The sequence below is a fragment of the Daucus carota genome, chromosome 1 (genome assembly GCF_001625215.2).
Source record: "Daucus carota subsp. sativus chromosome 1, DH1 v3.0, whole genome shotgun sequence".
Lineage (NCBI taxonomy): Eukaryota > Viridiplantae > Streptophyta > Magnoliopsida > Apiales > Apiaceae > Daucus > Daucus carota.
In genome coordinates this window covers 46,138,184-46,162,293 of record NC_030381.2, presented here as the reverse complement: position 1 = coordinate 46,162,293, position 24,110 = coordinate 46,138,184, and the positions used below count along the sequence as shown (strand labels likewise).

Below are 24,110 nucleotides of genomic sequence, written 5' to 3'. Positions count from 1 at the left end.
AAGTGCTGACGTGGCATGTGACATGGCGATCTGAGTGGATCGCATTGCTGACTTGACGGTCGACATTGCGTCTGGATGGGTCTCTTAATTTTTGCTGACGTGACATTTGAGTAGAAAGCGTAAGTTTTGAAAATTTGATGTACCAACTAGGAGGTACATATTGTAAGTTTTAAAAAATAATAAGAAAATCATTAATCATTTTAAAACTAGTTTTTAAATTTTTAGATTAATATTGATTTGTATTTGATTATCTCTCTGTATACATAGACACACACTTTTTAAAATATTTTTGAATAATAAATTAAATTTTTATGCATATGTCCTACTGTCATCATATTAGGAGAGAAAACAGAAGCTCGCTTGCACGGAGAGAGAAGGGCAGGGCTTGGCCCTTTGGAGAGTAATAAGGTATCTAGTCAAGACTTAAGCCCATCATGGTAACTTTTTTTTTTTTTCTTTCTTTCTGATTATTGATTACAAAACACATTTCGTCAGTAAGGAACGAGTCACTGTTTTTCACGCATCTCAATATATTCAGTAAAAATATTTGTAAGTAATATTTTTTTAATTTTTTATTTTATGTGAGGATGTACATTTCATATTTTTAAAAGAAATTAAAAAATTGAATAATAATACTTACAAATACTTTTACAAATATATTGAAATACGAAAAAGTTATTGCATTTTTTTTGGAACCAAACGAGTATTTGACAACCAAATTGTCAATTAAGACCATGATAAATATCAAAAGCAACACTCACCAACGTGTTGTAAAAAGCGGGAATCGGACTTAATCGGTGAAGTCACCGAACAAGGATTAATCGGAGATTAATTGAATTGATCGGGGATTAATCGGATTGATAGGTGATTAATCGGAAATTTAATCAGTTCGGCGAGCTACGGACCAGGGATTAATCGGTGATTAATCGTGATTAATCATCGACTTTTAGAACAGAGTCACCAAGTATTAAATGAAAACAATCCAAATTCCAAAAGGAAGGAAGGAGGCTCATTTTAAACAAACAAAAAAGGAAGACTAATATATACTACTAGTAAATATATTTTAGACGGGTTAATAATCAAGTGAGTCATTCAAGTGGACTCAATGTATCAAATTGGTCACCAAAGTGAAAACGATATCAAACAGGTCATTCAAGTCGGTAATAAGTACATCTGAATAATTTTGCCAAACGCGACTTAACAACAACTGATGACGTGTCTATAATAATCTGATGTGGCGTTAATATTATTTAACATTAATTAAGTTAACCTTGATGATAAATAATAGTGATAAAAAATTCATATATACCCTAAATCACATGTGTTTCACTTGGAGTTTATCGCGTATATCTCCTTCTATATCAGGTACGTTGAAAGTTTTTGGTGCATATCAACCATGTCGAGTAGGGTTAGTGTATATATTCAACCTCATGGTAATTTTGATACTTCTAAACTCATGTATAATGGTGGGGTAACAAATATGGTTGAACTTGATATTGATGAATTATCATTTAGAGATTTAGAAGATTTTGCTAAGGATTTTAAGTATGATATTGAAACCTCTATTGTTTATTTTAAAACAAATGGTCGTGATCTCACTGATGGAGCTTCGATTGTGTATGATGATGCATCTGTTAGGAAGTTAATTGATGTATGTGTGCCATATGGTAGAATACAGCTTTACGTTGATCATCTTATTGGAGGTATTGATTTTGAAAAAAATCTTAATCAAACTGAGATTTCTCAAAAATCACCAGTAATAGATGATGAAGTAGAAGATAGTGATGAAGATTCAGACTATAAAATTGAGACGGAGACAGACTCAACTGAGATATTATTTGATAACTCTGATTTTCCTATTAGTGATGAGGAAGAAATGACTTGTAAAGCTCAGTCTAGGCTTTTGAAGAAGAAATTGAGTAATGCCTCTATTAGAACAGAGGTTCTGAAAAAACCTAGGACAAATGACTTGTAAAGCTCAGTCTAGGCTTTTGTATGATTTTAGAGCCATGCATATTGTAATAAAAGTGGTGGATTACTTTGAACCAAACAGCTTCAGTTCCGCAATTACTCTCTAGGAACTTCTCATGTCAAGTAGTCAGGAACTTTGGATCTGTTCAATAGGCCCTGGGGTAAGAAAATTCTTCTCTCGGGTCCTGACTGTACATGTTGCTTAGCTAGTCGTAAAAAGATTCAAATAGGTTAGTTTGCATATATAGACCAGTAACTTGTAAATTACTGGAATGGATTTGGCTTTTTCCTGCAAAAAACAACTTCGTCGTGCATAGAAAATAGCAGAAAAAACTAATACCATCACATATAAAGACTATCTTTCATTTTCTGGCAAATGGTCCAACCTGTTGCTGTTGAGGATGTTAAGCGAGAAGTTAAGATTTTGCAGGCTTTAAGTGGCCATTTAATCATGATGCATGTTAGTATCATGTATGCCAGTTTATTTAGTCATATATTGATGAGGCCCTAAAATTAAGTAGCATATATCTTCTTTGTTTAGGTCTGCCATTCATGGGTGTGATTTTATTATATATTAAGATTAAGATTTTTCTTTGCTGAAATATATATACATGGCAAAAGATATATTAATGATGTGTGCCACGTCAGATTATAATAGATAAGTCATCAGCTGTTGTTAAATCGTGTTTGGTAAAATTATTCAAATGTACATATTACCGACTTCAATGACCTGTTAGATATCGTTTTCATTTTAGTGACCAACTTGATACATTGAGTCCACTTGAATGACTCACTTGATTATTAACCCTATTTTAGACTAACCTACTCGAGCCATCAATTAATAAGGAATTCATAAACTAATACTAAAAACTATATCAAGTCCAGAAACCAAAGACCGGGCAGCCTTTTCAACACCAAATTGTGTTTTCATTCTGAGTCCATGCGTTCCACGGAAACAACCAGCCTCACTGTCATCATCATAAGATTGTTTGCACAGAATGAACATTTTGCAGGGGCTAGGTTCCAAACAATCCAAGTTTTTGCAAACAATTAAAGTTCAAGATTGATTTAAATTTTAATTATCTTAATTCAGAACGGCATAAGTTCAGTAAGATGAAGCTATATATCTTGACCCAACCAAGTTGGAATTTGTAGGAACTCGGTTTGTAATTGGGTCTGATTGAGACCAATTTCATTGGGAACGAGCAAGTACAGAACATATTTGATACAGTTTCTTTGGAAATCGACTCTTAGTTTAAATCAACTCGTATCAATACGTAATGAGCTACAGTTTAAACAGAAAATTATCAACTAGTTTTAATAAGATAAGGCTCGAGGTCAATAAGCAAAAAACTGAAACCAATTTAATCTATTTGCACAAAGAGGGCAAAACAAATCATTACAGAATTAAGAACACGTCTGAGACCACTACCAAACAGTTCACAGAGCCACTACCAGACAGATCACACAAGTTACAAATGCTTCTTGGGGTTACAGGGAAAAAGAGATGATGGTCTTCACCCTTAAATGAAATACACTCTCGTTTGAAACTGTTCACTGGACTCGAATCAAAATCTGAAACATGATAATACATGACTATTTTCTAACTTCCAACATCCAATGCCATAAATAAAATGTATACAGCACTAAGAGTAAGTCATAGTGAAACAAGAAACCTGAAATTAACTCATGATAATCCCTTCTCATATAAAGCTCTGTGACTAGACTAGAGTGACAAAGTATAGGTTCAACATGTATCGCAGCCGCAGGTATGAGAAAGGGTTATTTTACTCTATAGATATATTTGACCATGGTGCCCTAATGATCTTCAAAAAAAAAGATAACATAATTAACACTCCGTTAAATCTACACAATAAGTAGTTCCTGTTTTTGCCCTCGGCAAATTTATTAAGTAAGTACCAACTGGACTTAAAACCGAAATGCATTAGACAACCATGAGTGATCCATATGTACACCGAAATAGAAATGCATTAGACAAACATCAGTGATTCATATGTACGCTGAAATTGAAACCAACAATGATATGTACGCTGAAATTGAAACCAACAATGACGCATAATTCAGAAATTAGTTACTCTAAACTACTAGATACATAAACTAAACAAGATCACCATGTCGAGAAAGCGAACCACATTAATGCAGAACCTTCCTTCAAATCAAACTGTGCTTCAATCCGAGCCCATGCTTTCCCCGGAGACAGCCAGCCTTGTTGTAATTATAAGTCAACCTTTTCGACTTCACTAACTTGCTACATGACCTTTTCCCCAATTTCCTCATTCTTTCACGCCCTAATTTGACTTTAGCACTGTACGGGACCAATTCATCATCCAGATCATAATCAACTTCTTCTTCCTGCCTCTCGTAATCATACTCGTAATCATAATCACGGTACGGTTGGATCAAAGGCAATTCATAATTCAACCGACGTTCACGGATGATCATCTCCTGAATCGACTCGACGGAGTCCAAATCTCGATCACCGACGATGATATCCGCCACAGGCTTCGAATCTTCGCTGGCGAATAACTCGTGTAAATCTTCCCCGTTTTCACACAAATTATCGTCTTCTTCTTCTTCTTCCACTTCACCGCCTGGTACATACTCGACGACGTCACCATCACCGGTGATTGACTGACGTTGACTGGCGAACATCTCCGGCGAATACTCCGGGAGCGACTTCAAATCTTGAACAGTAATTTCATCGGACGAACACTCCGACGCCACGTCAGACCGTCCGGAACCAGTAAAAGCCACATCGTCATCACTCTTCTCAGCGATCGAAGAGCAATCATCTACGATCTCCCAGTCGCGAATCTCGTCATCGTGACCGTCGAACAAGTCGAAATCAACGGCTACAAATCCATCTTGTTCATCACTGATCACATAACTCACAGCAGATTTATTCGCCATTTTTGAATAGTTTTGGTTTTTCGTTTCGCTCAAATGATAACAGTTGGATGAATTTTAGGAAAATGGATAAGTTAATGAGCGTGTTGCGAGAGGATTATTAGTAGTGGTTGATTTTTACTTGGAGAAGAAATGAGATGGCTGACATGTCCGTTTCCAGCGATTCTATTGGGTGAAAGACGTGGCTTGCTTTACTTGCTCCCAAAGAGATCTTCTCCACGCGAAATGCTCGGAGAATATGCGGTCCCCAATTACTTTCTTATTTATCGCTTTAATTAATAGTTTTGATTCCCTTCGCTCCACAACCATAGGTCCGGTTTAAAAACTCTGAACATCTGTTTTAAAAATCGCGATTATTTAGCGAATTAAATTTCGGTTCGGTCCGGTTTTTTAAAAAAAATTCGGTTCCGGACCGAATAGACCGAACTATTTATATTAATTTATTTAAATATAATATATATTAGTTTGTTATTTATTGTTATTTACATTTTTTTTTAAATTATTGTTATTTACATCTTATCTTTTCTATAATGTCATAATAATATCTTTCGACTCCCACATGGTCAGACGCATTCACCCGCCCCCTTTCCTAAACTCTAGTTTTGCTATCAGATTCACAAATAATGCCGACAATTATTCCCAGTGGCAGCTCACAACAACACCAACCCGACCTTCTCTTTTTTACAAATCTCACTATGTTTCACTCTCTCTCTAGATCTCTCTGAGTCAACCACTGTAGCCTGAGTTTACTTCATATTTGAGCTTAAGTTTGAAACAATACCATGCTAAAGCCTATGCCTGGATGCGATTAGCAAGAATATGTTTGTGATTTTGGCTTTATTAGTTTTTTCATTTTTTTGATAAAAAAATTTCGGTCCCAAAGGAAAGAACCGAACCGAAATAATTCGGTTCCGTTCCAGTTCGGTCCATATGATAATTTCGGTCCGGAAAAATTTAGAAATTCAGTTTTCGGTTCTTACGCTTCAGTCTGGTTATGGACCGAACCGACCGAATGCTCAGTCCTAGTGACGTCCAATCTTTAAGTATGAGTAATCAAATTGAATCTCAGACCATATACTGTCCATATCCAATTATCCATCATCAAAATAATCAAACAACCAACTATTGATCAGAAATTTAAAAGCGAATCATTGAAAATTTAATATAGAGCCCCAATTTTTGCAAGATAATGAGCAACTAAATTACCATCTCTTTCAACATGAGACCACATGATACATTTAAGATCTTTACTTGTGGATTACATATCACCTAAAAAACTCTAAAATCTCAATAATTTGTACCGCTGCAGAGACGATTAATGAGCACCATACAATTGGATTCCAAAAAACATCCACTTACATATATTGTTTTACAATTGCAATTCGGATTGTTGTAAACATAACGTTACCTTCGACTGTTTCTAGATACCACGAGGCTCTACGTAATGCTCTGAACAAAACATTTTACATGCCAATACTCCCATGCTTGATGATGAGTCATGTTTACATAAATATAATCATTATTTTCGTTATTACACACACACACATAACACTTCGTAATATATCTTAGTACGCCACTCTAAATATATACATTATATATATTATATATTTTTTTATAAAGTATATTATAAATTTCAATTAGTAAATCAAAAATAAAATTATACAATTTTTTAGTTTAAAAATCATTGAAAATTATGTAATATTCCAACATGATTTTATAACTAAATGATGATTATGCAGAATTATTCCATTGTAGTAGCTGTTCCGAAAATCAACTTTTTTGTTCAAAGTTTAATTGTTAGATTATTCATAATATATATATCACATAGTATTTTATATTAGAATCACGCTTTATATGCAATCTATGACAAAATTTATAATGTGAAATTTAACTATGCACAATAACTAATCTATCATATACATGAGTCTATCTCAGTCAACAATGAGACGGGCTCTTTTGTGTGTTGTGATGTCTCAATTTACTAACAGTGAATAATTAGCAGAAATGTAAAGACAAAAAATTTTAAAAAAAAATTCTGATAATCCGGATATATTCATTTATCAAAAAATCGAATTATAAACTAAAATTATCATTTTAGTTCTATTTCGAATTCCTTTGCTTTCGAGAGAATCCTAGGTAAGATGAAAACAAGAGAATTTGTATATACGAGAACCCAAGAATTTTCACTTGGTTAGGCCCCTATTTCTTGTATATGACCTACATCCAAGTCCTTATGCCAACTAGCACATATATTATATTATTATCACAATAATATAAAGTTTACTGTTTTTGCGATAACAAATTTAAAGCCACCTGGAAGAACCTTCCACTACACCATATTTGGCCTATTGCAACGGCAAAAGTCAATAATGTTGCAAAAAATGTTGCTATAGGCCAAAAAACAGCTACCTTTTGTAATACTTTTTGAAAATGTTACATAAAAGTGAAAAGTGTTGCCCGCTTGGTAGATTTGTAAGAGATTTAAAAAACTTGATGCCAATTGTAACACTTTTATCAAACGTTACCGTAGTATGCAACATTTTTGTCAATTGAAACCAAAAATTAGGAGGACTTTTTTTTTTCCCGTGACACGGTATCAAAACAAATACCCAAAAAACAAACCCCCAAAAAATATTAAATTATAAAGATAAAAATAATTAAAATATAAATATAATAAATTTTGAAGACTTAATATTAATGTAAATTAATTTTACAAGAACTTAAGGTGCTTAACAAATTGATTAAATAATATATATGATGGTATATGAATTTTATATAATAAAATTTAGAATTTTAATTTTGGAATAGTTAAAAGTAAAAAATTAAAAAAAGAAATTTTAAAGATAGTAAAAACTCCTCCTAAAAAAATAGTAGAAAATAAAAATACTATTAATTCCCCCCATTTTAATATGAGGGCTCGGTTATAAGTTTTTAAATTTTAAAGTATTTGAAAAAGGAACAAAATATTAGACCGACTAAAAAAAGAGCATCATATATATTGGGTGAGCGGTAAAAAATCTTGTCATCCTAAAAATAAAAATAATTTAAATTTATCTTGCATGGTTTTTTAAAATAAATTTAGTAAAAATGCTAATATTGAAAATGAGATTCTTATCCGATTAATAAAATATTTTTTTAATTATTTTTGATGATCCAACTATACAGATGTACTTTCAAAGTAATATTTTCAAATGTATCTTGTATAACATTATATCTTATATTATTGATGATATTAATTATAATAATATGATTATTAATATTAAATTATTATCAATAAAGTGTATCAATTAATTGATTATTTTAATTTTATAAATATTAAGAATTTTTTATAAAATTTAAAATGAATAATTAAAATAAGAATATACTAAAATGAAAATATATACAGAGCTTAAGATTGGCACAAAGCCAGATGAAAATGTAGTAGCGGCAAAACTACCGCCTTTTTTGTTTTTCACTTTAAAGTTATACATAAATATAATCATTATTTTCGTTATTACACACACACACATAACACTTCATAATATATCTTAGTACGCCACTCTAAATATATACATTATATATATATTATATATTTTTTATAAAGTATATTATAAATTTCAATTAGTAAATAAAAAACAAAATTATACAATATTTCAGTTTAAAAATCATTGAAAATTATGTAATATTCCAACATGATTTTATAACTAAATGATGATTATTCAGAATTATTCCACTGTAGTAGCTGTTCCGAAAATCAACTTTTTTGTTCAAAGTTTAATTGTTAGATTATTCATAATATATATATCACACAGTATTTTATATTAGAATCACGCTTTATATGCAATCTATGACAAAATTTATAATGTGAAATTTAACTATGCACAATAACTAATCTATCATATACATGAGTCTATCTCAGTCAACAATGAGACGGGCTCTTTTGTGTGTTGTGCTGTCTCAATTTACTAACAGTGAATAATTAGCAGAAATGTAAAGACAAAAAATTTAAAAAAAAAATTCTGATAATTCGGATATATTCATTTATCAAAAAATCGAATTATAAACTAAAATTATCATTTTAGTTCTATTTCGAATTCCTTTGCTTTCGAGAGAATCCTAGGTAAGATGAAAATAATAGAATTTGTATATACGAGAACCCAAGAATTTTCACTTGGTTAGGCCCTTATTTCTTGTATATGACCTACATCCAAGTCCTTATGCCAACTAGCACATATATTATATTATTATCACAATAATATAAAGTTTACTGTTTTTGCGATAACAAATTTAAAGTCACCTGGAAGAGCCTTCCCCCGATACGACTGTCTCTTAGGAACCTGCTATTCAGCCCACTGACTACCTTGGCTTATGATTTGTAATCCTGTCTAATTGTCACAACCCGACACAAGTAATTAAAAGGATAAGTTTTTACAACTCCAAGAATGAATCTTCTAATTGAATAAATATGACCGTGTAGAAGATGAATTGTAGAGTGAATTGCCAACTTGAGTTTCTGTTGAATCAAGTTAAGTATTTATATCACTTGTAGAAATATATTTGTTGAAAATACGAATAAAATGGTGAGAATGATAACAACAATTATTTGAATAAGTTTGCTAGAAACTCAAATTCTAGTCCAGATAGAAAACTAGTTTGTTTAGAAATTTAAATTAAAACGTTAGCAAGATAACAACTTATATTTGATTTAGATAAGGATTGTAAAAATTTTGTTAATGTTAAGACAACATGCTTGTAGATAAGGATTAGAAATGAAGTAATACTCAGCATGATTGTAGATAAGGATTAGAAACGAAGTGATACTTATTCATTTAGTTTTACTCTTGGAACAAATGAATAGATTATATTCATTAGTTACAAAATCATTATCTTCTAGTTATAGTCTCGGACACATTCATCATCATTAAAATCAGGGTTATAACATAATGATATACTACGAAACTCCATATATACAGACCTTTATATAAATAACATTATTGAAAATACCAAAAAAATTACTTATAATAGATAGCTTATTAATAGAATGCTTATACTTATAATCACTACTTAATTCCAACTATTTAATCCCAAATGTTTAAAAGCTATACGATAGTATAGTGCATTTATCGATCTCATGTGATGCTCTCGTGTATTTTGCAAATACTACATGAATTAATTATGAATTTCTTAGGAACTTGTTGACATGATCCACTATTGTCCAACTAAAAGACATTGATATGAAATCAAGCTTATATTAAGATATTTTAATGATACAATTGATATTGGATTATTTTTATTAAATAATTCAAAATTACGGATATTGGATATATCGATGTCCGGTATATGTCAAATTCTTACTTTGGACGATCATATGTTGGTGCACATAAATTATATATTAATAAATTTTTTTTTCAGAATATTTGATGTGCAACAAAATGAAAGTAGAAAAGTGATACTTTTACTTTCTAATCCACTAATATTATCTTCTCTGATAATTATTTAGTGTTTAACTTACCTTATTTAATTTATAACGACTCTCATATTTAAGAAGTTGTAAGATTTATTTTAATTATACCCAAAAGCACATTATATATAACTGGAAAAGAGTTTGGGTCGCATGTAAATATTTACTAAGGAGGACATAAGTAATAAATGATTACACAAACACAAGATCATTATTAACTAGCATGCACTAACTCATCATCACTCAATAACAAAACTAAACATTTTTTTTATATAAAAAATGCATCAATTCAGCATATAATTTAAACTTCTCATCCACATTACAAGGCTCATCACTTTTCATCCTCGACAATCTTTTCTAATAAATCATAGTTTAACGTCTCTTATTCTAAGAAATGTTGAAGACTTATCAATAAAAATGTGCAAAGAGTTGTGTACAAAAAATTACGAATTATGTGATTAAAGTAGACAAATTATAACTGACCAAGTCAATTGCGTGTCGATCCCAATTTCTCTCCGTCACGTAATTGAAGTATCCACTTTAACAAAAGTCACATCTACTTATCATTCGGCACATAAATCCGTACTTATAAGGATTGCAAACTCAACAACTCAACTAAATTCTATTTACTCAATTACGTCATGAAACCACCCGACATATTTTGTCTACGCAGTATTTTTTTCTTACAGACTCATACGCGCTTAAAAACCATTTTCTAGGGTCAAATAATTTGTTAACCGCATCTCCGGATTTGTAAACATTTGCATTGGACATAGATCCTGTAATAATATGTACATCTAGTTAGATCTTGCTCACACATTATATTAAACAATTAATAATTTCTTAAATTTCTTATATTTTCTGATCGTTTGCTTATTTTATCAACACAGAAAAGTTAGTAGAAAGGAGTTCTGGTTCAAATAAAAAAAATTATTGAATAAGATTTGCCTGCCCATAATTTTTTTTTCTAGTAGGACAGATGACAAATTTTTTATTCTCGGATCCGACCGGAAAATAGACGGCTCTTTGAACAGCGGCATGTAACCTTACCTTAAACAAATCTCAGCATTTCAAAAATCCCGCGGTAAATTAAGCAGTTTTTACTCGAGGTAAAATTCAACAAGAAACACAAATGTTGACTAAAATTCAAATACAGCCGGAAAATACACACACTAGCATCTTCTTGAGTCCATGTGATTAGCTCACATTATATACAGAAATTTAATGGCAGCTTCTTCTTCATCATCAAGAGGACGAAGCAGCTCGCCGTTTACCCACCGCAAGCCGTCGTCGCCGTCGCCGTCTACTTCCTCCTCCTTCATTAACGGAAAGCTGATGCCGCGCTCATCTTCTTCATCAACGACGTCGTTTTATAACTCCGATAATGCTTCCAGATCTGTCACTTCAGCTGCTTACTCTAAAGGATTCGGAATCTATGCGCCGGTTGATTTTCCGGCGAGTGATGAGTTCGTAGAGCCAGTCGATTCGGAGAGATCTGGTGGTGATAGTATATCAGTTACGATTAGGTTTCGGCCGTTGAGGTATTGGTGATTTCTGTGATTCAATTGTTTTTTTTTTTAAATTTGAATTTTTGTGTAATCTGACCTAGATTTATGTTTCGGGGCTTGAATGTTGAATTTTTGGTTGTAGTGATCGGGAGTATCAGAAAGGCGATGATATTGCCTGGTATCCTGATGGCGATAAGCTTGTTCGGAATGAGTATAATCCGATGACTTCTTATGCATTTGGTACAATACTCAACTATTTAATCTACTTTGCTAATAATGAGGCTAGATGGAAACAGGTTTAATCTAATCAATGTTTCAGATTAAATTTATTAATGCGTGCATTATAAATTTAGTTTTTTGGTTATTCTAAGTGGAAGTCGCAACGCTGCATTGTATAATTAATTATCCTAAATCTTCCTTTTTGTGTATTCCTGTTATGGTTGTCAAACAATGGGTTATTGTATATTTATACGTAGTTTGACGAGTTTCTGTTACTAATGATGAGACTAGGGAAAGATGCTTTAATGTCAATACTGTTTTAGCTTTAGATAATGAGAGCATTAAGCCTCGACAAAACATGGAATTCATAATTCTATATTAGTATAATTATTTATGCCATGGCAGATAGAGTTTTTGGACCCAACACTGCTACTCAGGATGTTTACGATGTAGCCGCAAAAGCTGTAATTAAAAATGCTATGGAAGGTATCAATGGTAAGCACTTTACACTATACCGAGCTTTTTGTTTTATATGTTGCAATATGGAATAAAACATCAACTACAAGTACTAGTAGAATACCAGTGACTGTGGATATGTTCGATTTATTGCTGTATTCATTCATTAGTTTATAGCTGGAAATGTAGTTAATTTTGTTACAATAGCTTTCTCTGAATAAATTAAAAAGTATATATACATGTCAGTTTTTTGGTGTAATATATGTTTGATTGTACAGGAACTGTATTTGCTTATGGTGTCACAAGCAGTGGGAAGACCCACACGATGCATGTAAGGAATATTCTTTGCCTGCGATACATTGTCTTTTCTTAAAGAACAGAATATTACAGGATACATAGAAAACAGCTTTATAGCATTTACTTCCTGGTTCGACCTTTTTCCGGGTACAAGATTCATATTATTTTGACACATAAGCATAATTTATATAGGCAAGACTAAGTAACTGCTATAACACAAAAGTTATTTATGATAATGCGATAGACTCATGATTTGTCATCACATTTTGTACATATATTTGTAAATTTAATCTTTGATATCGTTTTTCTTTACAGGGAGACCAGAATTCTCCAGGTATAGTACCTTTGGCAATTAAGGATGTCTTCACTATGATTCAAGATGTAAGTATACTTGAAAAATAAGACCACGCTACATATGTATCTTTTTGGTGCATGTTTTTGTGGATAGTATTCATGGGTACTACTCAAGCACACATCATTTAGATTAGAAAAAAAGTTTGAAGTTTCTGAAATTCGGTACGAAATATGTTGAAGTAAATTAATATTTTGTGGATATAAGTATGTTGTATGGATGTGGAAGCACTCTTTTTCATTTTATTTTTGTTAAAACAATTTCAGTCACATATAAGATAACTCATTTGTAGTTAACTGCAAATTACAAGGATTGCTAATTTTGTTATTTCTCCAGACACCAGGACGGGAGTTCTTACTTCGTGTATCATATCTTGAAATCTATAATGAGGTCAGTTGTCCCATTTCTCTAATTTTATAATTGTGGAAAGTTCATATTTAATTTTTTTGCAATGTGAGCCCCGTGAAGCAAATACCAATGAAGTATTGTAGAAGAGTGGCTTGGCTAAACCTGAATTCTACTTGGCATATAGAAATGATAATTTGTCGGCGCAGTTCTGCTTTAATAACAACCAAACCTGAAATTGAAAACCCATTATGAACCATTATGTGTCGGTTCGGGTTTATCTGAGCCCATAAACAGCCCACTTCACATAGTTGGTTAAGTTTAAATGCATCTATAAGCATGCAAGCATCTCATAGAGCCTGTGCCAAGTACATGGTATTATACTTATATAAATAATAATGGGTCGCTTATCCACTATATAAACTTTGGTCTTCATCCTGACATAATTGTATTGATTCAGTTTTCCTACTTATTGTTTAAATTTCAGGTGATAAATGACTTGCTTGATCCAACTGGGCAAAACTTGCGTGTCCGCGAAGATGCACAGGTCCTTATAATCACCCACTGCTAGTTCTGATCTTTGATTCAATTAATTTACATGTTCCTTCAATTTTCTTTATATACATATATTTCTTCTCAGCCTTCCCTCACATTTATTGTATTGGGCAATTATGTTTATACACCGATTTTGAAGCACGAAACTTTATTCTTTAAAGGGTATCCATGCCACTACAATATAGAAGATAGTATTTACTGTTTTGCAAGGTTAACATCACATCGTGGATTATGAGTCCATATATATGAATAAAGTAAGTTTTCGTGTTAATGATTAGTATTCAATAAGAGGAAGAAAAGGAGAACTGATATAACCTAGAGGACTCTATGCAATCAAATTCTATTCAGTATGTTATATGTATATCCGCACACAAATCATAAAGACTCCGCAATTTCTTTTTGTAAACCAAAATCTGCAGTTAACAAGTCATGCAATCAGCTTGTACTGTAATCTTTTCACACATGATTCCCTTTTTATGGTTGTATGGTTTGAGAGGTGGTATGGGTTGGAATCAGGAATCGAATTAGTATGGTTTGGGGTTGAGGTATCATTTTTGATATCATGTGTTTGGTGGAGTGGTGGAATGAATATGTTTGTTTAGAAAGATTTTTAAATAATTAATTTTAAATAGTATTTTAATTAAGATGTTTATATATCTTTGAGCTGTTGATTTACTTTTGTATAAAAATTATATGTAATTGTATAAATAAAGATGAAATAAAAAGATTAAACTTTGATTCCTCATACCCATGCATGAAACCCACCTCTCCACTTGGGTATTGAAAACTCATAACTTGTGGGTTTCAGTTATGGGTTTCAAAATACTTTTTTATCAACCAAACATCAGGTATGGGTATGAAGAAAACCCATACTTGATACCTGAAAAGCTCGAACCAAACGACCTATATTATGACCAACATTCTCCATTTGCAGAAGTTTTGCTATTTAACTTGAATTTATGACTTCACGTTTACTATGGTCGTTAATATGGTGTTAGTGTGATATGTCAATAGGGTACTTATGTTGAGGGTATAAAGGAAGAAGTTGTATTGTCGCCTGGGCATGCACTTTCTTTTCTTGCTGCTGGAGAAGGTAACAAAAGAGTTTGCCTATATACATATATGATACATATATTTCAGAAAGAAGTGTTTTTGTACTTTATCTTTGTCTAGATACACTAATTCAACCCGATTTGATTCAATGGCAGAGCACCGACATGTTGGCTCAAACAATTTTAATCTATTTAGTAGCCGCAGTCACACGATATTTACTCTGGTATGCAGTTCTCATTCTGATTTTATATACTTATAATTACATTGTAAATTTGTACTAATATATACTGTGTTCTTACATGTGCGGACTTTAAAAATATCTTTACAGTTAGGTTTTTACATTTATATGAATTTTTTGGGTGATTATGTTATATTACCTTGAGAATAATTACACGTGCTTTTTCATTCTAAACTTAATGGATTAGTATATCGATAAGAATGAAGAACCTGCATGTAGACCACAACTTTTTTAGGACTTTCGAAATTCTTGAAGTTAAGATTTATCACAAGATAGTTGCTTTGGATTATACCTCTTATCTTTCCTTGCAAAAAATGTATTCTAAACCTCGGTAAGTGTTACAGCTCTTCTGTTGATTGTGTAACATTTACGCCTACCTAGAAATCTGTATTTCTAATTTATTGGGGTGTATTGGATTAGGATTTTAAAGGATTTTTTTTTTCATTTATGAAATCCGAGGGTATTCGATTGGGATTGTTTGAAATCCGTTAAAATCTTGAGGTATTCAATTGGGATTTTAAATTATGCTACAAAATCTGGTGGCATTCAATTAGGATTTTAAATTATGCTTTAAAATCAAAATAACATATAATCCATTAAAATCCATAGATTAAAAACAATCCATTAAAATCCCAATCGAATACACCCCTCTAATTTCAGTTGTATACTTTTTTTTATTAGATGCAGATTATTTTTTAAATTTTATGCATACAAAATCATCTATAGTAAAACAAATTCTTTGTACCTTAATTCTTTATACAGACTCTAATTCTCAGCCTGTTCTGTAGATGATTGAGAGCAGCGCCCATGGTGATGAATATGATGGTGTGATATTTTCTCAACTTGTAAGTTTAAAGTCTTTATTCTCTTCCATTAGTAGAATAGATTATCTCAATTATCTTGTATGTTAACATCTTTCTCATCTATTTGTTTTAGAATTTGATAGATCTTGCTGGTTCGGAGAGCTCAAAAACAGAAACCACTGGACTCAGGAGAAAGGAGGGTTCCTACATAAACAAAAGTCTTTTGACTCTTGGAACTGTAAGCTTTAAAAGATTATAGTTGGTTGAATTTGTATGCGAACTCTTATTGTGAGCTTCTACATGTGTTTTAGACCTGGTGTTGAAATATTTGCAAATTATTCTGTCATGTCAGTTTGTATCATGCATTGAATGATTTTGCTACAGTGTAACATTGTCTCAGTTGTATATTTAACATCAAATTTAAATTCAAATTGAAGGTGATTGGGAAACTGAGTGAGGGAAAGGCATCTCATGTTCCATATCGTGATTCTAAGCTTACTCGCTTGCTTCAATCTTCACTTGGTGGGCATGGGCATGTTTCGGTATGTTTAAGAAGAATATACTATTAATTGCTAATAACACTTTAAAATAATATGCTTTTGATTATATATATATATATATATATATATATATTTGTAAATACTTATAGTTATGTTTTATATTCAGCAGAGTCTGTTAGTCGATATTTAAATTCAACTTCATTTCCTTTCCTTTTATGCCCTTCATATGAAGCAAAATCTGGACAGGGAAAATTGTATATGTGTCTCACGCGACCTTTATTTACAGCTTATATGCACTATTACTCCTGCATCAAGCAATTCGGAGGAAACTCATAATACATTAAAATTTGCGAGCAGGGCGAAGCGTGTGGAAATCAATGCCTCGCGGAATAAGGTTTGCAGCCGCACTGACATCTGTTATGTCAAATACCAATAAAGTACAATGGTTTCTCCCCGCTATTTCACTGAAACTTTTTTTTTTCTTTAGATAATTGATGAAAAATCTTTGATCAAGAAGTACCAAAAAGAGATATCTGTCCTTAAAGAAGAATTGGATCAATTTAGGAAGGGAATGCTTGGTGTTATCCATCCAGAGGAAATTATGACACTAAAACAAAAGGTTTCCTTTTTCGATTCTTTATTTCCTTTTTCTTTTTGGTTGGAATGACGCTAGTGGTTTTGGCATGGTATGTTGCTATGCAAATCAGCTGGTTCATATATATTAAAGTTTATTTCTCCAGCTACATTGTTAAATTTGCCTTTTCTTAAGGCTTGTTCCTGAGTTTTGCTTCTGATGCTATGTTCATCATTTGCTTTATAGTTGGAGGAAGGACAAGTGAATATGCAGTCAAGATTGGAAGAGGAGGAAGAAGCTAAGGCTGCTTTGATGAGCCGAATTCAAAGGCTAACAAAGCTTATACTTGTTTCTTCAAAAAATGCAATTCCTGATTTGGCTGATACATCCAGTGATCAGAGGAGTATATCTGTTGAGGACAATGTAAGCTGTGTTTTCTTTTGACGTTGACTTTTTTTTTTTGGGAATAGCTGTTGGCTGTTGCATTTTGTTATCAAGCTACTATAATAGTTGTACTTTATGAATAGTGATAGTGTCTCAGAACATATATTTCATCTTCAAATATAAGATGAAAAGAATCTTTTTTTTTTTTTTGCTAAATATGAAAAGAATCTTCTCACAGGATTGGAATTACAGAGAAAAGGCTAACAATTGCCTGTTGTTAAATAGTAAACATACATCATTTGGCTTTAGTGGTGTCCCTTCATTTTCTATATGTGTGTGTGTGTGTGTGTGTCTAGGGTCGCGCTCTATGGAGAACAGGGTTTAGTGAGGGAACGCTGAGAACACTATACTTCTGCTGCAGAACAATACAACATTTAAATAATAAAATATCTGCAAAACAGTTGTTTTGCACTTTTGAATCACATAGATGGAAAGCACCCACACCAAAAAGGTGGTTAAAATTTATAAGAGAATTAATAATATATTACCTATAACGTGTAATATCTTTACGAGCGTTCATAGCTCACAACAATAAATTCGCTAATTAAGCTAATCATAATAATATTATCTTAAACACCAAAACCACATTAGCATTTTTATTGACTAATATCCTGCAAAAGTCATCCCCACTCACTATCACTATTGTGAAGCTCTCTATATGATATTTAATATTGGGATTACATTCTTCCTTTATGCTAGAAGCTGGAACTGTTTTAGGTTTCTTATTACTCTTAATTGTTATTCTGTCCATAAATTGGACACTCTACCTGATGATTCTTCGCTCATAGTTGGTGAGAATGAGAACAATTCTCCATTCTTTCCCTTTGGGAACAACCCTGGTAAATTAAACACTGAAGTTTTTCAGGCAAGCGGAATAATGATCTGTCTCCCGTAGGCTAGAAAATGACCGTGTAAAGTAAAGTAGGTGAACTTATGATATTTCTCTATTCCAAATCTGTTTATTACCCAAACTGTTGTACTTGAGAATAAGGTATCCTATAGGAAGCTAGCCAGTCTTGTACTCATTGTTATAGAGTGTCTTATAGAATTTACATGACACTTTAATTTTGATTTGTATCCTATCGTACTTTTTAAAAGACTGAACAGGAAAGCCAATGTCGAATGTATCCTAGGAAATTTTCTCTTGGCGGTCAGTTAGTGAGTTAATTTGCACTCATCTGACCATTTTATTGCAGCTGCTCCCTGACCAAAATGTTTTTTTTTATCTTGTGCTTTAGTACTGAATTTTGACACTCTTCTTTGGGTGATGTAATTTCTGATTTATATCTGACACTCTTTGCATATTGTGATGTTAATAGGGTGGCATGACAATGTCAGATCAGATGGACCTACTTGTTGAGCAAGCTAAAATGCTTGCTGGCGAAATTGCATTCAGCACTAGTACCTTGAAGCGTTTGAAAGAGCAATGTGCAAATGATCCGGAGAACTCAATACCTCAAGTAAATTTTCTCTATATAGCTCAACTATAAATATATCTGTAGAGTAAGTTCTAACCTTATGGCGAGGATTAATTTGTGTTTGATATTGTTGATACACGAATGTAAGTATACAGCAAATACTTTCAGGATTAATGTATCAGCTATATTATCTTTTTGATGCCTATTTTCCTTTTAGTCCTTCCAATATCTGGATGTATTGCCAACAGTGTGCTGGTCTCTCTGGACTCTGGGAGCCTTTGCTTCATTTTTCATGTTAATACTGGACTTACTTTCTATTACTACTTCCCTTTCCAGATTCAAGAGTTAGAACGTGAAATTAAAGAAAAAACTAGGCAAATGAGAGTGTTTGAAAGACGGATGTTGGAGAGTGGTGAATCTTCAGGTACAAATGCATCGTTGGTTGATATGCAGCAGGTAAATTAAATTGCTAAGTCTTCGTTCTCAAATTTGGGATTCCTTAAATTTATCTGATTATACTTCTTTACATTAATATAATACCTTCTGTTTGAACAGACAGTGACTAGATTATTGGCCCAGTGCAATGAAAAGGGGTTTGAGCTTGAGGTAACTGACATATACTTATTTTCTCCATTTTTGTTTATTCTTATAAGCCCATTTCTTTATGGCATCTATGATCTTTATTCTGGGTTAACTTTCCTTGGACGTTTTTAACTTTTAAAACATAAACTGAATAATTAAGTGACTTTGTCTACTCAAACTGTTTTCTATTTATCAGATGCTTATAGTCTCTCTTGTCTTGGTATACAGATAAAGTCAGCAGACAATCGTATTCTCCAAGAACAGCTGGAGAACAAGGTAACTACCCAATTATCATTGAGAAATATTAAAACCCAGAACTTATTTGATCTGTAAAAACTGCTGAAAGATTGCTTGCTCTTTCAGAGCAGTAATCAATCAATCTTGACTTTCTACCCCTCTGTTCTGCAGCAGGCCCTTTATACTCTTGAAGCCGAATGATGCCATTAAATTTAGTTCAATGATATATTCAATAATGAATTAAATAATATTCTTTAATAATAGTTGATACAGCACTATTTTTGTGTGGAATGAGGGAGCATAATATGTATTCTGCATATAGTTTTTTATTTTTGCAATTCTTTCTGTAATGTCCAGTGTGCAGAGAACAAGGAACTGAAGGAAACAATAAGTCTATTGCAACAAAAGCTGTCTGCACGTGCTAATGACAAATCATTTCTATCTTTCGAGCAGCGTGGCTCTGAAGAATATGCTGATGATTTAAGGAAGAAAATCAAATTCAAGGTCAATTAATAGAGATATTCAAAGTTTGCTTATTTATTGTTTTTCCGCACCTTTTGTATTGTGTGTTTTGGCTACTGATGCTTTTCAAGGTGACTAGGGTTTGTTTTCTATGAATACTGCAAAAGAATAAGTTTTAATGCTGATGGATAAATTGACCTGTTCATATTTATCAGATCAATGATCTACTATAAATTGGAGACGAATGTAGTCTTGTAATATTGTTACGATGCTACCAATATTGCAGAACATAATGTCCTACGATTTATAAAAGTAACTGTTCAATCTTTTGATTACAATGTTTATGTTGTAAAACATAATCTGCAGGTTGTAGGATGTTTACAAATATTGTAGAACAAAAAAAATTAAGATTCAAATGACTAGATTATATTTTATGAATCTTGTACTCCAATACTCCAATTTCTTTTGTACTCCATAGAACTTGACTCGTATATATATATATATATATATATATATATATATATATATATATATATATATATATATATATATGTATATATATATATATATATATATATATATATGTATATGTATGTATGTATATGTATGTATGCATGCATGTATGTATGTATATATATGGGTCGCGCAGAGAGAACCAGTCCTTAAAATAGAACCATAGAACCACTAAGGTTCTGCTATATATATATGTGTGTGTGATGCCTAGAAATTGCTTAGCTCATCCTGGCTCTTATCTGATACCATAACTGATCAAGCAATCTTTAGTCACATAAATTTATCACCTATAAAAGATGTTGTGATTAACATTTTTATTTCTGAATATGGCGTATTTTTAGAGTCTGTAATAGTCTCTTAAGAATTTTCCTGTTCTTGTAATTAATGGATATTAATCTTTTTTGGGTGGAAAGTTTACCATCAATTCAGTACATTACATTTTTGCCTTTCAGTTTTTGTTTTCTATTTTTATCATAGTATATATGCATTTATTATAATGAAACAGTGATAATGTGGCAGATGTGGTAGTTTTGCCCATCAATTAATTTGAATTATTCTCTTTTCAGGAGATCGAGAATGAGAAATTGAAGGTAGAACATGTTCGGACATCAGAAGAAAACAGTGGACTACGTGTGCAGAACCAAAAGCTATCTGAAGAAGCTTCTTATGCCAAAGAACTGGCCTCTGCTGCTGCCGTTGAACTAAAGAATTTGGCTGGTGAAGTCACCAAGCTTTCATTACTGAATGCAAAACTGGAAAAGGAATTGTTGAGTGCTCGAGATTTGATAAGTTCCAGAGGCCCAGGTTTACAGGCGGGAAATGGTGGTAACCGCAAGTATAACGATGGCACAAAACCAGGTCGTCGTGGGCGGCTTTCTGGCCCAACAAATGAAATTTCAGGAATGTTTAATGATGACTTTGGCTCGTGGAATCTTGACCTAGATGATTTGAAAATGGAATTGCATGCCAGAAAACAAAGGGAGGCCTCCCTTGAAGCAGCTCTGGCTGAAAAGGAAGTTGTTGAAGATGAATATAGAAAAAAAGTTGAAGAGGCCAGAAAAAGGGAGACGTCCTTAGAAAACGATTTAGCGAACATGTGGGTCCTAGTAGCTCAGTTAAAGAAAGAAAGGGGGCCCATCCATGACTTGAATAATAATGAAAAGCACACAAATGGATTGGAACATGCTGGCCACAGATTTGATGATGGTGACAGTGACAACTTAGTCCTAAAAGGGAGTCAAGTTTTGAATAGCAATCGAGTTCAAGACATTCCGAAGGAAGAACCACTTGTAGCTCGTTTAAAAGTAAGATGCTTATCTTAGTTGATAATATCCATTTATGTTGCTCTTTCTTTTACCAATTTTAAAATCAAATATCTTTTGGGAAATTCGTCTTGTTACCTATATACGGCAATTCACATTCCAACTTGTTTTTGTTGCTAAATCATATTTAACCCTTTTAAAACTAATGATCTATAGATTAAAGATTCAATGATTATACATGTTTTTGTTAGGAAGTACTAGCATTTCCTTTTACCATGTCACAGATCTAAAGGACCTGGGATGTACAAAATCTTTTTTAGTCCTTGATAATTCTCTCAAAACAAGAATTGTTCGTCAACAGTATAACTTATACCAAGTATTCTTTGGTTATAAAATCAGTCATTTTTTTGAGTGGATTTAAAATAATATTTTTGAAGGAGATTTTGTGACTGTCTATGCATTTTACTATGTATTTTGCTTAGGCTCGAATGCAAGAGATGAAGGAAAAAGAGCTCATGCACCTACCTAATGGAGATGCAAATTCTCATGTGTGCAAAGTATGTTTTGAATCGACAACAGCAGCTATGCTTCTTCCTTGCCGCCATTTTTGTTGTAAGCTCTACCTTCATCCCTTTGATTTAATAACCTCTGTGAATTGGTGCATCAATTTCTTGGTATTGACTATTGCTAGCATTGACCAGTGTGTAAAACATGTTCCCTCGCATGTTCCGAGTGTCCACTTTGTCGCACAAAGATTTCAGATAGGATTTTTGCTTTTACTTCATGATAGTGTACTAAACAAACTCATATGAAGGTACGCACCACGCACGTTTAGTTTTTGTTTCTCTTTTACAGATCATGATGATGTTTTTGCAGAATTTTAGTATATATAATAATCTCGTCACTTGAATCAGACCAAAGATAACATCTTCCTTATCACTCAATATTCAATAACATTACCTTGCAGGACTTTTTTCGTTTCTCAACTGCTTGTTGTATCTTCGCGTTGGAGTGGGTGCTATTCTTTTATTGTTGAACCTGTATCTTACCATTTAATGGTAAACAGAGACCTGTCTTTATTTCCTCTCAATGGACTGTAAATAGTTGGAAAGGAACGGAAGTTGAAACAAGCTACCTTGTTTATAAAAGCCATTGAGCAGCTTGTGGAAGAATTAGAATTATTGAAAAGGAGAAAAAAGAGAAATAAACTATAAGAAATGTGAAGTAACTATAGTTTCCCAATTTTGATTGCTGTACAGGATTTTGTTGTTGAACAATGTAATTAAAGGATGCATATCTCTGTTCCATGTTTACAAATTTTGCAGTAACAAATTAGTGGAACACAGACGTAATGGTTTCTGATAATTTTATTTGATAAAATTGGAAGGTAAATTTAAGGGACCATGTCATATTGTCATCTAATATTATCATCGAAAATTCAAGAGAAAAAGTAATTTTCAGGTATAAATTTAAAGTCCACGGCTATTCACAAAATTATCAATATGCTTATAGTGATTTTTCTTATAATTTCAGTCCACGTCTTACAGCCCCCATCAGCCCAGCAATGAGCAATCTCGTAGTCTAAAAAATTGATCAATATCTGGAAAAGAGCTTTGTTTTTTTAACCCGCGGAAGGAATGTGCTTCTGATATAAAAATCACATTTCGTTTAATTAGACAAACACGTAAATTTTCGTTTTCCACTGATTTTTATTCACCCGACTTATTTTTGATTAAAGTGACTCGTACTTATCGCGTCATTATGAGAACACCCAGATCATTTTTACCCGACGATATTAAAAATATACCGACCTCTTAATTACAATGGGTAGTCATAATTTTGTCCGACGACTTTAGAATTATATTAACATCTTAATTACAGTAATTACAATGGGTGATCATATATCACTGAAGCCATGATTCGTGAATTATCTTACAAAGCGTTACAAACGTC

The 24,110-nt window shown here is 32.4% G+C and overlaps 2 protein-coding genes across 2 annotated transcripts; one reads left to right on the top strand and one right to left on the bottom strand.

Moving 5' to 3' along the window:
* Nucleotides 1-3,942: 3,942 nt before the first annotated feature.
* LOC108208088 (uncharacterized) lies at nt 3,943-5,058 on the bottom strand. The gene has a single exon (XM_017378573.2). The coding sequence runs from the start codon at nt 4,900-4,902 to the stop codon at nt 4,144-4,146; it is 759 nt and encodes a 252-aa protein (XP_017234062.1). The 5' UTR covers nt 4,903-5,058; the 3' UTR covers nt 3,943-4,143.
* Nucleotides 5,059-11,477: 6,419 nt separating this feature from the next.
* On the top strand, nt 11,478-23,474 carry LOC108204845 (kinesin-like protein KIN-7D, mitochondrial). The gene is made up of 24 exons (XM_017374486.2): nt 11,478-11,880; nt 11,990-12,087; nt 12,472-12,561; nt 12,801-12,853; nt 13,135-13,200; nt 13,508-13,561; nt 14,004-14,063; nt 15,086-15,164; nt 15,280-15,347; nt 16,151-16,207; nt 16,299-16,403; nt 16,603-16,707; nt 16,952-17,059; nt 17,153-17,284; nt 17,486-17,662; nt 19,003-19,143; nt 19,438-19,557; nt 19,657-19,707; nt 19,912-19,959; nt 20,278-20,424; nt 21,462-22,199; nt 22,640-22,769; nt 22,859-22,971; nt 23,125-23,474. Exons 1-23 carry the CDS (start codon nt 11,564-11,566, stop codon nt 22,942-22,944), a joined length of 3,030 nt encoding a protein of 1,009 aa, XP_017229975.1. The 5' UTR covers nt 11,478-11,563; the 3' UTR covers nt 22,945-22,971; nt 23,125-23,474.
* Nucleotides 23,475-24,110: the final 636 nt, after the last annotated feature.